Consider the following 15,306-nt stretch of genomic DNA (forward strand, 5'->3'; position numbering starts at 1 on the left):
AAAACACTTTTGACACTTCAGATCCGCTTTATCTTTTTTCTCAGGGGTCGCTATATGGCTGAAATAATGCCAATGCGACCTTAAATTTTAACTCACTCACTCTTTCTCAGAGATAGGCACAGTCGCTGTGTAGAGTTGTGTCACTTGGGCACGCCAGAAACTTAAGATCATGGGTTCGAATCCCTGTTTGCTCCGATTATGTTTCTAGGTTTCTAGGGTTTTCCTCCCACATTGAGCTGTGCTTCAACTGGAATTCTGTTCAAAGAGGCATTAATAAAACTTACTCACTTCTTTTAATTTAGTCCCCAATTCAAACTAGCCTCCGGATTCTGTCCGCATGCCACATAGTTCATTCCCTTTCAACCTTTAACCACAAACAAACAAGACTGACGTAACTATCAGAAGGCATTTATGTATGTATGCGATACACAAGGGAGGACAGCCACCTCCTAATAATCTTGTAACAATTTAGTGTTAAGTTACTTATTAGCGCCCTGAGCACTCTTATGCCATAAATATACAATTATAACCTTGCTTCGGCATCCAAACAATGTTAGAACCGTTATGTTCTGTGAGTTATTAAGGAGAATATATGAATCACAGAGACCTTGTTGACAGTTGTATACTCCCAAGGGAGCTGAGATTGAAAATTGAGCGCACACTGAGCCATTAACCGGGGTAATAATAGTGCACGCTTAGAGGAAACACGGGAATGGTGTAAAGGGCTTTTTGAGACTCCTCATTATTAAAAATAATATCATTATTATATTTAAATTTATTATTTGTTGTAAGATTGAGATTGGCAAGACAATGTTACTCAACATGGTTCAGAATGCCACAGCACTCTTCTGGTTTCGTATCCAACTTTTGTACTCTCACTTACACACTACCTTGCTGGTATATACACTGAACGAAAAGGTATGTTTGCCATTATCGAAACAGAATTGGAAACGTAGTGAGAGGTTGTAGTTTAAAATGGATGATGCCCACATGTGTTAATCTTGGCCTCGTGTGAAGAAGACCCATGCGTACTTTATAATGTAGGGTTGGCGCTGCAGTTGACTTTAAGAAAAAGAATTTTATTGCTCGCGTCGATCTAATTATGGCAATAAATTACATTAAAGTAAAATCGAATTGATAACATGTCCACTACCTCCAAATATCTTTGTCATAAAGAAATAAGTTTTACACACACGTTGTTATGTATATTTATTGTACATATTTCAAAGTAAGGTTGATTTTAAAGTATACAATACACAATGTACATAGTCTCAACGTATATTGTAAAATATTCCCTTTGCAATTCATAAATATCGATGATTTGTTATGGCACACCTTACATGTTTTATGTCATAGAGATGACTATGCTTCTGTTGAATCCTGTTCCTATCGTATATATTTGGACTCTTAACATCACATATTTCAGCCCCAAAATATTGGACATAGCATTTGTATGTATTTTGCAGGGAGGTACCGTAGCTTTGTTTTGCATACATAAGTGGTTTTGCATACATTAGTACTGTCTACACATAATCGATTCATGGGCACTACGATTCATATCTACTTTGATTCAACAGAGCACATATTCAATCAGTTCCATCGTTGATGTCATTAATGACAGGTGTTCCAAAGTTCATAAGCGTATGACATTCGTGTCATTACGAACAAACGCCTACAGTGTAACGATCTACCAGACACAATTTACGCCAATGTAATATCCTCCAGGCTAGCGCATTAACCGCACACTAATGTTCATGTTGTGTATATGATTCATGTCTGAATCATATGGTGATTCGTGTCTGAGTGAAATGGTTACCCTCGATGCCCTCAAGCTGCTGCAGTTGCAGCTTTTGTGGTGGGCTGGGCAGCGTTGATATGTTCAAGGATCTCAGTCGTGTCCAAAATCTCTCCAGGTTCCAGCACATTCTTTGTAGCGTCATCTATACAGTAGCAAGTGCACATAGTGAACTCGCACCTGTTGCCTGTACAGGAATGACCGCAGTATTGCTTTAGCTCCGTGGCATTTTGGAATTCCCATTTCTCCCCTGGGTAAATTGCCGGCGGGCTAGGGTCTCCAGAAGATGACTGGCACCATGTGTTCCTCCTTGTGGGAGGACAGTTGGGGATTAAAGGATTCTGAAAGACGAAAACACATTATTTTGAGAGCACAATCGGGAAGATATTTAATTTCTGTTGGCATTATCGTACGTCATAAAGACACAACAAACAACTGTGGCACCTACATTGTTACATTAATTTTGATATATCAAGTATGATATACCAATTTATCAAGTTGACGGTAGCCTCGGGACACTTTGGATCAATCCAGTGGGTTCCACTGTCGCACCGTAGACACGTTCATCCCGCATGGGTGTGATAGAGAACTTCTTAAAACACCCTCGTAAACCATAATTCACTCTGTCAAAATCGGTCATTGGAGTTGTTTTGTGTCACAATCAGCGCTATTGCAGTATGTGGTGCTGACATCGAACAATGAATAGATTCTGGACCAGAGATTCAAACTCCGATTTGTCGATTAGTCCGGTTGCATCAAACTCTTACAATAATTTTAGCTATTTCAAATCAGATATGTCAAACTGGATGTGTCGAATTTTCGGTTGTTCATTGTTCCAAGAGTTTAAATAACTTAAAACTTACCCTGAAAGTCGAGCTAGGTTTATTATTTGGTTTTTATTTTTAGTTATTATTATATGATGTCATGATAATCCAGTGATGTAAATAAAATGAAAAACAATGAAAATGTAAAATATTAAAATTTACACTACTGGGCCAATGGACTGGTCATGAACAATGGGGAATGTGGAGAACGGTACCCCGGACTTCGGCATGACCCGAGAACGCTTTTACCACTTTGCTACCCAACCGCCCTCAACAACTGAAACTCCCATCCATAAAGCTTACAAAAGAAGGGACACTTACGACTGTAGTCGTGGTCGGTGCTTGGGTAGTCGTGAAAGGCACCGGAATGTTCCTGCTGATGACGTCAGCCAGAGGTGACTGGAGCAGCTGCTGAGCCCGCGACCCCCCAAGGGAGATCACCTGATGATACAGACTGATCAGCTTGTTGATGGTGGCCGCCAGAAGGCTGTCATGGGTCTGGTGAAGCTGCTGTGGCTGGTGGGCATGGACGTTGTACACAGGAAGCGGCTGGACTGCTGGATACGGCGCTGAACCTGTGGGGACAGAATGGCATCACCGTTGTGCTGAAGGTATTCACCGTATTGTGAAGGTTAAATGTATCCTTCTTTAGAATATTCACTTTTTGTGTAAGTTAATTGAAACATTCTACAGAGTATTCACGTCATACAGTAGGTTCTCTGTAACATTTTGTGGAGTTTTGCGGTATTGCAATGGTAAACTGTAACATTCTACAAGGTATTCACAGTTTTGTGTAGGTTAACTACCCTTCTATAGAATATTCACTTTTTGTGTAAGTTAATAGAAACATTCTAAAGAGTATTCACGTCATAGAGTAGGTTATCTGTAACATTTGGTAGAGTATATACGGTATGGCAATGGTAAACTGTAACATTCTACAAGGTTTTCACCGTATTGTGAAGGTTAACTACCCTTCTACAGAATATTCACTTTTTTGTAAGTTAATTGAAACATTCTACAGAGTATTCACGTCATACAGTAGGTTATCTGTTACATTTTGTGGAGTATTACGGTATGGCAATGATCAACTGTAACATTCTACAAAGTATTCACAGTATTGTGTAGGTTAACGATACTATCTGTGGGTATTCACAGTATCATGTAGTCTTACAGTAACTCACATTGCACATTGTTTGGTTGTACTTCAATTGAGTATTCATCAATATTTGATTATGTCACTTTGAATTTGGCTGCTGATTGGACGAAATTTCTATTTTTATTATTTCATGGCGAAATTGTCTAGAAACTGCTCAAATTCATATGAAATGTATGTTGTTTTAATTTTTTCAAGTTTAAATGTCAGATTAAGATGAGGTAGTAATGTCTAGGTTCTCATTGTGTTGATCCTGTAAATATTATTTCAGCTTCTGTTGTAAAGAACTTTATGGACCTGTGGAGATCCGGGGTAAAATAGGTCTTCAGCAACCCATGCTTCCCGTAAAAGGCGACTATGCTTGTCGTAAAAGGCGACTATGCTTGTCGTAAAAGGCGACTATGCTTGTCGTAAAAGGCGACTATGCTTGTCGTAAAAGGCGACTAACGGGATCGGTGGTCAGCCTCGCTGACTTGTCGATGAATGTCATCGATTCCAATTGCGTGGATAGATGCTGATGATTTAATTCACTAGATTGTCTGGTCAAGACTCGATTATTTACAGACCGCCGTCATAAAGCTGGAATATTGCCGAGTGCGTCGTTAAACCACCAACAAACAAAGAAAGAATTGGTTAGGTAAGAGACTGTGCCCAAGATTGTTAAAAATAATTATTTGTACCAAAAAGATACGAGAAACAAATTTGCCTCAGGTTTTACTCAAAAGAAAAATTATTCGCTGGAAATGTTGGATGATCTGAAAAAAATACGCTGTTAAGTCTTTTTAAATAGAATTGAAGCAGAAACGAAAATCATTTTCTGACTCCCCCAGAATATGTAGTCCCATACTAATTGTTGAAGCTGTGTTTGGCTTTACGGTTGTACATTTTGTTACAATGACTACGCAATTAATAAGAATGAAGTAGCATTCCACTGTCGAACAGAGACACTCGCATTTAGTACTTACCACCCTGTTGGCTCACTGAAGGGCTGTCCTGCCGAATGGGGGCCATGTACTGGCCGACACTTGGAGAAAGACTGGATGGGTACTGACTTCCTGCATACTGGTGGTTGAACTGGGTATAACGTGTACCGGTCACTCCAGACTGAGAGACACGTTGGGTAGGATTAGGATAGCTTGCTGTAAACTGTTGGGTAGATGCTCCAGTCTGTTGGGCAGTGTTGATGTAGCTTCCCGTGTTGGACGGCACAGACGCAGTTGCTCCAGTTTGTTGGACAATGTTGGCGTAGCTTCCCGTGTTGAACGGCAAAGGCACAGTTGCTCCAGTTTGTTTGGCAGTGTTTATGTAGCTTCCCGTGTTTGACGGCACAGACGCAGTTGCCCCGGTCTGTTGGGCAGTGTTGAAGTAGCTTCCCGTGTTTGACGGCACAGACACAGTTGCTCCAGTTTGTTGGACAGTGTTGATGTAGCTTCCCGTGTTTGACGGGACAGACGCAGTTGCTCCATTCTGTTGGGCAGTGTTGGCGTAGCTTCCCGTGTTGGACGGCACAGACGCAGTTGCTCCAGTTTGTTGGACAATGTTGGCGTAGCTTCCCGTGTTGAACGGCAAAGGCACAGTTGCTCCAGTTTGTTTGGCAGTGTTTATGTAGCTTCCCGTGTTTGACGGCACAGACGCAGTTGCCCCGGTCTGTTTGACAGTGTTGGTGTAGCTTCCCGTGTTTGACGGCATAGACGCAGTTGCCCCGGTCTGTTGGGCAGTGTTGATGTAGCTTCCCGAGTTGGACGGGACAGACGCAGTTGCCCCGGTCTGTTGGACAGTTTTGGTGTAGCTTCCCGTGTTTGACGGCATAGACGCAGTTGCCCTGGTCTGTTGGGCAGTGTTGATGTAGCTTCCCGTGTTGGACGGGACAGACGCAGTTGCCCCGGTCTGTTGGGCAGTGTTGGCGTAGCTTCCCGTGTTGGACGGGACAGACACAGTTGCTCCAGTCTGTTGGGCAGTATTGATGTACCTTCCCGTGTTTGACGGCATAGACGCAGTTGCCCCGGTCTGTTGGGCAGTGTTGATGTAGCTTCCCGTGTTGGACGGGACAGACGCAGTTGCCCTGGTCTGTTGGGCAGTGTTGGCGTAGCTTCCCGTGTTGGACGGGACAGACACAGTTGCTCCAGTCTGTTGGGCAGTATTGATGTAGCTTCCCGTGTTTGACGGCATAGACGCAGTTGCCCCGGTCTGTTGGGCAGTGTTGATGTAGCTTCCCGTGTTAGACGGGACGGACGCAGTTGCTCCAGTCTGTTGGGCAGTGTTGGCGTAGCTTCCCGTATTGGACGGCACAGACACAGTTGCTCCAGTTTGTTTGGCAGTGTTGATGTAGCTTCCCGTGTTTGACGGCACAGACGCAGTTGCCCCGGTCTGTTGGACAGTGTTGGTGTAGCTTCCCGTGTTTGACGGGACAGACGCAGTTGCTCCAGTCTGTTGGGCAGTGTTGGCGTAGCTTCCCGTGTTGGACGGCACAGACGCAGTTGCTCCGGTCTGTTGGGCAGTGTTGGCGTAGCTTCCCGTGTTGGACGGGATAGACGCAGTTGCTCCAGTCTGTTGGGCAGTGTTGATGTAGCTTCCCGTGTTGGACGGGATAGACGCAGTTGCTCCAGTCTGTTGGGCAGTGTTGATGTAGCTTCCCGTGTTGGACGGGATAGACGCAGTTGCTCCTGTCCGCTGGACAATGTTGGTGTAGCTACCCGTGTTGGATGCAGCAGTTTCAGGTGCGGAGGTTGGACCAGTATTTCCAGGAGCAGTTACAGTGGCTGCCACAGAAGGTGTAATATTTACACTTGCAGTAGAAGCAATTTCAGGTTCGGCAGTTGGTCCTGTACTTCCAGATCCGCCAACATTGGTTGCCGTAGCTGCTACAGCAGGTGTTATCTCAGCAGTAGGAGTGGTTTCAGGTTCGGCAGTTGGTCCTGTACTTCCAGATCCGCCAACATTGGTTGCCGTAGCTGCTAGAGAAGGTGTAGTCTCAGCAGTAGAAGCAGTTTCAGGTTCGGCAGTTGGCCCTGCACTTCCAGATCCGCCAACATTGGTTGCCGTAACTGTTACAGAAGGTGTAGACTCAGCAGTAGGAATGGTTTCAGGTTCGGCAGTTCCTGTACTTCCAGATCCGCCAACATGGGTTGCCGTACCAGCCACAGAAGCTGTAGTCTTGGCACTTGCAGTAGAAACAGTTTCAGGTTCGGCAGTTGGCCCTGCACTTCCAGATCCGCCAACATTGGTTGCCGTAACTACTACAGTAGGTGTAGTCTCAGCAGTAGGGGTGGTTTCAGGTTCGGCAGCTGCAGTACCCGCCAATGCAGATGTAGAAGCTGTTCCAGGTGCGGACGTTGGAGCTAAGCTTCCAGTGGCACCAACATTGGTTGCGAGGACTACAGCATCAGACGCAGTGTAACTAGAATTGTTATTTGCGGTTCCCGAAGATGATGTTCCAATAGTATTTGTTAGAGAACCCTCATGCCCAGCATAGCCTATCAGTGTGTTAGAATTGACTCCTGAGACTGAATTATCCATACTATTAGCTGAAGCACCTGCTTCGGGTGGAGAGGTAGTGTCCCTGGTAGCCGTCACGCCAATATTAAAGACTGAGTTTGAACCTGGTGTTGCTTGCTGGCCAGTGAAGGGAATAGCATTAGCATCAAGAACAATCTTCATTGTGTTCGAAACTGGAAACTCCACGTTAGAACCAGGAGCCCCTGGGTAGTTTACAGATTCAACGTTGTTGGGAACAGCTGCCGAACTAGCAATAGGGACTTTTCCAGAAACTTTCGAAGCGGACTCTATATTACCAGACTGTGTGTTAGTGCCTGTGGAAGTTGAGCTGGCCCCATTTGTTGTAGTAAAATCGTTTGCTGTTTGTGTGTTTGAGACCGTGCCTCCACTAATTGCAGCAATATTAATGGTGTCAGCATTAACATTATTTACTCCATCGAAAGTTGTTGGCGTGTTTGACCCACTGTGGGCTGTCCCCTCTCGTGTTGACTGAATGTAGAGAGAGTAAGCGGTGGAGCCAGTTGGAGATGCTGCACCCGTAATGGTATTCCCGGACAAGACAGAACTGGTGGGGCCTGTGGCGTCATTACTGTTTGTAGCTGCTGGTTGTGTGGCAGCATTGATCGTTGTCGCAGCTTGTTGCGTGGCAGCTTGTTGTGTGGCAGCTTGTTGCGTGGCAACATAGTTGGTTGTTGCAGCTTGTTGTGTGGCGTCATAACTGCCTGTTGCACCTGGTTCTGTGGCAGCATAGTTCGTTGTTGCAGCTTGTTGTGTGGCGTCCTTACTACCTGTGGCAGCTTGTTGCGTAGCAGCATAGTTGGTTGTTGCAACTTGTTGTGTGGCGTCATAACTGCCTGTGGCACCTGGTTGTGTGGCAGCTTGTTGCGTGGCAACATAGTTGGTTCTTGCAGCTTTTTGTACGGCGTCATAACTGCCTGTGACACCTGGTTGTATGGCAGCATAGTTCGTTGTTGCAGCTTGTTGTGTGGCGTCATAACTGCCTGTGGCACCTGGTTGTGTGGCAACATAGTTGGTTGTTGCAGCTTGTTGTGTGGCGTCATAACTGCCTGTGACACCTGGTTGTGTGGCAGCATAGTTGGTTGTTGCAGCTTGTTGCGTGGCGTCATAACTGCCTTTGGCACCTGGTTGCGTGGCAGCATAGTTGGTTGTTGCAGCTTGTTGTGTGACGTCATTACTACCTGTGGCAGCTTGTTGCGTGGCAGCATAGTTAGTTGTTGCAGCTTGTTGTGTGGCGTCATAACTGCCTGTGGCACCTGGTTGTGTGGCAGCTTGTTGCGTGGCAACATAGTTGGTTGTTGCAGCTTGTTGTGTGGCGTCATAACTGCCTGTGGCACCTGGTTCTGTGGCAGCATAGTTCGTTGTTGAAGATTGTTTCGTGGCGTCATAACTGCCTGTGGCACCTGGTTGTGTGGCAGCATAGGTGGTTGTTGCAGCTTGTTGTGTGGCGTCATAACTGCCTGTGGCACCTGGTTGTGTGGCAGCTTGTTGCGTGGCAACATAGTTGGTTGTTGCAGCTTGTTGCGTGGCGTCATAACTGCCTGTGGCAGCTGGTTGTGTGGCAGCTTGTTGCGTGGCAGCATAGTTGGTTGTTGCAGCTTGTTGCGTGGCGTCATAACTGCCTGTGGCAGCTGGTTGTGTGGCAGCTTGTTGCGTGGCAACATAGTTGGCTGTTGCAGCTTGTTGTGTGGCGTCCTTACTACCTGTGGCAGCTTGTTGCGTGGCAACATAATTGGTTGTTGCAGCTTGTTGTGTGGCGTCATTACTGCCTGTGGCACCTGGTTTTGTGGCAACATAGTTGGTTGTTGCAGCTTGTTGTGTGACGTCATAACTGCCTGTGGCAGCATGTTGCGTGGCAGCATAGTTGGTTGTTGCAGCTTGTTGTGTGGCGTCATAACTGCCGGTGGCACCTGGTTGTGTGGCAGCATAGTTCGTTGTTGCAGCTTGTTGTGTGGCGTCATAACTGCCTGTGGCACCTGGTTGTGTGGCAGCTTGTTGCGTGGCAACATAGTTGGTTGTTGCAGCTTGTTGTGGGGCGTCATAACTGCCTGTGGCACCTCGTTGTGTGGCAGCATAGTTCGTTGTTGAAGATTGTTTCGTGGCGTCATAACTGCCTGTGGCACCTGGTTGTGTGGCAGCATAGGTGGTTGTTGCAGCTTGTTGTGTGGCGTCATAACTGCCTGTGGCACCTGGTTGTGTGGCAGCTTGTTGCGTGGCAACATAGTTGGTTGTTGCAGCTTGTTGTGTGGCGTCATAACTGCCTGTGGCACCTGGTTGTGTGGCAACATAGTTGGTTGTTGCAGCTTGTTGTGTGGCGTCATAACTGCCTGTGGCACCTGGTTGTGTGGCAGCATAGTTCGTTGTTGCAACTTGTTGTGTGGCGTCATTACTACCTGTGGCAGCTTGTTGCGGGGCAACATAGTTGGTTGTTGCAGCTTGTTGTGTGGCGTCATAACTGCCTGTGGCAGCTTGTTGCGTGGTAGCATAGTTGGTTGTTGCAGCTTGTTGTGTGGCGTCATAACTGCCTGTGGCACCTGGGTGTGTGGCAGCTTGTTGCGTGGCAACATAGTTGGCTGTTGCAGCTTGTTTCGTGGCGTCATAACTGCCTGTGGCAGCTGGTTGTGTGGCAGTTGGTTGTGTGGCAGCTTGTTGCGTGGCAACATAGTTGGTTGTTGCAGCTTGTTGCGTGGCGTCATAACTGCCTGTGGCAGCTGGTTGTGTGGCAGCTTGTTGCGTGGCAACATAGTTGGCTGTTGCAGCTTGTTTCGTGGCGTCATAACTGCCTGTGGCACCTGGGTGTGTGGCAGCTTGTTGCGTGGCAACATAGTTGGTTGTTGCAGCTTGTTGCGTGGCGTCATAACTGCCTGTGGCAGCTGGTTGTGTGGCAGCTTGTTGCGTGGCAACATAGTTGGTTGTTGCAGCTTGTTGCGTGGCGTCATAACTGCCTGTGGCAGCTGGTTGTGTGGCAGCTTGTTGCGTGGCAACATAGTTGGCTGTTGCAGCTTGTTTCGTGGCGTCATAACTGCCTGTGGCACCTGGGTGTGTGGCAGCATGTTGCGTGGCAACATAGTTGGTTGTTGCAGCTTGTTGCGTGGCGTCATAACTGCCTGTGGCAGCTGGTTGTGTGGCAGCTTGTTGCGTGGCGTCATAACTGCCTGTGGCAGCTGGTTGTGTGGCAGCTTGTTGCGTGGCAACATAGTTGGCTGTTGCAGCTTGTTTCGTGGCGTCATAACTGCCTGTGGCACCTGGGTGTGTGGCAGCTTGTTGCGTGGCAACATAGTTGGTTGTTGCAGCTTGTTGCGTGGCGTCATAACTGCCTGTGGCACCTGGGTGTGTGGCAGCTTGTTGCGTGGCAACATAGTTGGTTGTTGCAGCTTGTTGCGTGGCGTCATAACTGCCTGTGGCAGCTGGTTGTGTGGCAGCATAGTTGGCTGTTGCAGCTTGTTGTGTGGCGTCATAACTGCCTGTGGCACCTGGTTGTGTGGCAGCATAGTTGGCTGTTGCAGCTTGTTTCGTGGCGTCATAACTGCCTGTGGCAGCTGGCTGTGTGGCAGCATAGTTGGTTGTTGCAGCTGACTGGGTTGTGTCATAACTGCTAGTGACAGCCGATCCGGCGACGTCACTGACAGTGACAACCGGTTGTGTGGCAGTGTTTATTGTTTGCCCTGGCGCCACGGTAGATAAAGAAGGATGAACAGTTGAATCAGTCAGTGGCAGAGAAGCTGCACTTGAATGAAGTAAACTCGAAATATGACTTGGGGATGCATAAACTACCTCTGGACTACCTTGAGATTGTGAAGTGAAGGCAGGTGTCCCTTCCGTGGCATGCGTTGTTACTGATATTTCGCCGGAAGGTAGAGGAGCATTGGCAGTGCTTCCTGCCATCGCTCTATGTGTTACTGTTACAGGTCCTGAGCCCGATTCAAAGGTGGGTGTCTGGGTGATCTTAGATGCATCGGAAGCAGCAGCAGCTGTTGATGGTTGGTTTGCTGTGAAGAAACTACTGGATCCTGACTTGCTTAAGTCGGTACGCGATGCTATTGTTTGGGAATTTGAACTTGACGTATCCACACCTGCGGATGTCCCCATTGATGTTTTGTCATACAGTCCTGGCTTAACGTCCTTGGAGACGATTCCTGGGAAGATTACATTATCGGCATTGGCGCCGGAGACGTCTTTGAGATAGGTGTTTTTGTCTGGTTTTGATGGCTGCACGTAAACAAATTGTTCAGTGTTGGACAGGGATAACTTCTGTGATGTTTCCTTCAAGCTACTTCCAACTGAGGATGAAGATGAAGGTGTTGAACCACTCTGTGATGACGCTGCTCCACTTTGTGATGACGTTAAACCATTCTGTGATGACGTTGAACCACTCTGTGATGACGCTGTTTCACTTTGTGATGATGTCATACCACTCTGTGATGACGCTGTTCCACTCTGTGATGATGTCATTCCACTCTGTGATGACGCTGTTCCACTTTGTGATGATGTCATACCACTCTGTGATGACATTGTTCCACTTTGTGATGATGTCATACCACTCTGTGATGACGCTGTTCCACTTTGTGATGATGTCATACCACTCTGTGATGACATTGTTCCACTTTGTGATGATGTCATACCACTCTGTGATGACGCTGTTCCACTTTCTGATGATGTGATACCATTCTGTGATGATGCATCACTTTGTGATGATGTCATACCAATCTGTGATGACGCTGTTCCACTTTGTGATGATGTCATACCACTCTGTGATGACATTGTTCCACTTTGTGATGATGTCATACCACTCTGTGATGACGCTGTTCCACTTTCTGATGATGTCATACCATTCTGTGATGATGCATCACTTTGTGATGATGTCATACCACTCTGTGACGACGCTGTTCCACTTTGTGATGATGTCATACCACTCTGTGATGACGCTGTTCCACTTTGTGATGATGTCATACCACTCTGTGGTAACGCTGTTCCACTCTGTGATGATGTCATACCACTCTGTGATGACGTTGAACCACTCTGTGATGACGTTGAACCACTCTGTGATGACGCTGAACCGCTCTGCGATGTAGATGCACTTGCTGGTACAGATTCAGCCAGATGTGTTGATGACCCAGAGTTTGTATTTGTAGAATCACCCACATGTGCCGTTTGGAAAGAGGAAGTCATCTGACTTGCAGTTGAATGGATTGATGTCCGCTGATTTGATGCAGATGTTGCTGGAGGCAATGATTGCTGGTTATAAGCAGGGTCTTTATTGACGTTTGGCATCATGGATAACCTGTCTGCTGTTGGGACAACGGGTACATAAGGCATTCCGGATCCTGACACTGTAAAGTGTGTTGGGTTTGTCATACTATTCAGTTGGGCAAAACCTTGTTCTGATACTGTATTGGCCACTCTTGTGTTGGCAGCACTCTGTGTGTCTGGAACGGGGGCGTTGCTTATTTCGTTGGATAAGGCTAAGGCAACAGAGTTGTCGTGACGTCCTGCGATAATAGGCATGAACCCGAAAACGGAGTTTTGGTTACTCCAAGGTGAGTTTAGTGGAACGTTGCTTGCACTGGATCCAGTAGTTGTGGACCCTGAACCGCTAATGGTGCCTGAACCACCAGTAGAGCTTGTCCCGCTCAAAGAACCTGAACCGGTTGTACTGCCTGAACTGCTTATTGAACCTAAACCGGTGGTGGAGCCTGACCCGGTTGTGGAGCTTGATCCGCTAGTGGAGCCTGAAAGACTGGAAGACCCTAATCCGCTGGTAGAGCTTGATCCAGTTGTGGAACTTGATCCACTGACAGAGCCTGAATTGCTGGTAAAGCCTGAACCTGCGATGGAGCCTGAACCTATGGTGGAGCTTGATCCGGTTGTGGAGCCTGATCCGGTTGTCGAGGCTGAACCGCTGGTAGTGCTTGAACCGCTTGTAGAGCTTGATCCACTGACAGAGCCTGATGCGTTAGTAGAGCTTGTTCCGCTGGTAGCGCCTGTTCCGCTGGTAGAGCCTGTTCCGATGGTAGAGCCAGTTCCGATGGTAGAGCTTGAGCCGATTGTGGAGCCTGATCCGGTTGTCGAGGCTGAACCGCTGGTGGTGCTTGTTCCGCTAGTAGAGCTTGAACCACTGACAGAGCCTGACGCGTTAGTAGAGCTTGTTCCGCTGGTTGCGCTTGTTCCACTGGTAGAGCCTGTTCCGATGGTAGAGCCAGTTCCGATGGTAGAGCTTGAGCCGATTGTGGAGCCTGATCCGGTTGTCGAGGCTGAACCGCTGGTGGTGCTTGTTCGGCTAGTAGAGCTTGAACCACTGACAGAGCCTGACGCGTTAGTAGAGCTTGTTCCGCTGGTTGCGCTTGTTCCGCTGGTAGAGCCTGTTCCGATGGTAGAGCCAGTTCCGATGGTAGAGCTTGAGCCGATTGTGGAGCCTGTTCCGGTTGTCGAGGCTGAACCGCTGGTAGTGCTTGTTACGCTAGTTGACCTTGAACCGCTCGTATTGCTTGAGCCACTGACAGAGCCTGATCCGCTAGCAGAGCCTGTTCCGGTGGTAGAGCTGGATCCGGTTGTGGAACTTGGTCCACTGACAGAGCCTGATGTGATCGTAGAGCCTGAACCGCTGGCCGAACTTGTTCCGATGGTAGAATGAGATCCGGTTGCGATTGTTGTGCCTGAACCGCTCGTATTGCTTGATCCACTGACAGAGCCTGATGCAATCGTAGAGCCTGAGCCGCTGGTAGCGCTTGTTCCGATGGTAGAACTAGATCCGGTTGCGATTGTTGTGCCTGAACCGTTAGTAGAGCTTGATCCAGTTGTGGAACTTGATCCACTGACAGAGCCTGATGCGCTAGTAGAGCCTGTTCCGATGGTCGTGCTTGTTCCGCTGGTCGTGCTTGTTCCGCTGGTAGAGCCTGTTCTGCTGGTAGAGCCTGTTCCGCTGGTAGAGCCTGTTCCGCTGGTAGCGCTTGTTCCGCTGGTAGAGCCTGTTCCGCTCGTAGCGCTTGTTCCGCTGGTAGAGCCTGTTCCGCTCGTAGCGCTTGTTCCGATGGTCGTGCTTGTTCCGCTAGCAGAGTCTGTTCCGCTAGTGGAACCTGTTCCTATGGTCGTGCTTGAACCGGTTGTGGAACTTGATCCGCTGGCAGAGCCTGAACCGCTGCTGGTGCTTGAAGTATTGGAAGTGGTTGAACTTGACCCAGTTGTAACAGAACCGACGGTTGAGCCTGACGCAGCTGTTATGCCGGAACCTGTGGTGAGGCTTGATGCGAGTGTTGTGCTTGAACCACCGATAGAGGTTGATGCTGAGGCAGATTTTGACCCAGTTGTTGAGCCTGAACCGACAACAGTGACCGAACCGCCTGTGGAACTTGGTGCGGATGCTTGTCCACCAACAACATACTTGTCTGAAGAGACTTCATTGTGGGTTAAATGTGATGGCAAGGGGGCCTGTGCTACCTGGACAGGGATACTTGCAGATGTTGAAAATATATTGCCAGTATTGTGTGCCGTTTCCACAGAATTGGTCTGTGTGTGAGAGTGGGTGAGGGTGTGGACATGTGAATCTCTAATGGCACCGGTGGTGGATGCGTGCCAGTCATTTGGACTCCAGACAACATGGTTCTGGCCGGATAGATCAGTCACAACAGATTCTACACCTGTCTTCGTGTTTCCAGGTTTGTACATGGTTCCAGCATCGATCGCATTGTCAGCATTGAAACCAGAGACGTCCTTTACAATGCTAGTCTTATCCGGCACTGCGTTTGTATTGGGGGACATTGCGTAAACAACGTTCGAGTCAGACGTTGTTCCAAGTGTGCCTGTCTGGATTGATCCGGTTCCCGATTGGTGTGTTGAACCGGTTTGACCTGTCGAAACCGCGTGGTTTGTCGTTGTTCCAAGTGTGCCTGTCTGGATTGATCCGGTTCCCGATTGGTGTGTTGAACCGGTATGATCCGTCGAAACCGCATGGCCCGTCGTTGAACCAATTTGGCCTGTCTGGATGGATCCGGTTCCCGATTGGTGTGTTGAACCGGCATGGCCTG

The 15,306-nt window shown here is 47.9% G+C and overlaps 1 protein-coding gene across 1 annotated transcript; it reads right to left on the reverse strand.

Annotated features, from left to right (window-relative positions):
• Nucleotides 1–319: 319 nt before the first annotated feature.
• On the reverse strand, nt 320–15,040 carry LOC124131186 (mucin-19-like). Its single transcript, XM_048395451.1, has 4 exons — nt 8,755–15,040; nt 4,738–8,622; nt 2,941–3,194; nt 320–2,136 (listed from the first exon to the last, which is right to left on the reverse strand). The coding sequence occupies exons 1-4, from the start codon at nt 15,038–15,040 to the stop codon at nt 1,828–1,830; spliced, it is 10,734 nt and encodes a 3,577-aa protein (XP_048251408.1). The 3' UTR covers nt 320–1,827.
• Nucleotides 15,041–15,306: the final 266 nt, after the last annotated feature.

Source organism: Haliotis rufescens, unplaced genomic scaffold (assembly GCF_023055435.1).
Source record: "Haliotis rufescens isolate VD_foot unplaced genomic scaffold, xgHalRufe1.0.p SCAF_14, whole genome shotgun sequence".
Classification (NCBI taxonomy): Eukaryota; Metazoa; Mollusca; class Gastropoda; order Lepetellida; family Haliotidae; genus Haliotis; species Haliotis rufescens.

Bases quoted from the DNA above. Each gene is read 5' to 3' on its own strand.
- LOC124131186 (XM_048395451.1), bottom strand. From the start codon at position 15,040: ATGTCCCCCAATACAAACGCAGTGCCGGATAAGACTAGCATTGTAAAG. The intron at 8,623-8,754 runs GTGCCACAGGCA...CCACAGAACCAG, and splicing joins ACAAGCTGCCACACAACCAG to GTGCCACAGGCAGTTATGAC. The intron at 2,137-2,940 runs GTAAGTGTCCCT...TTCGTCTTTCAG, and splicing joins CACCGACCACGACTACAGTC to AATCCTTTAATCCCCAACTG.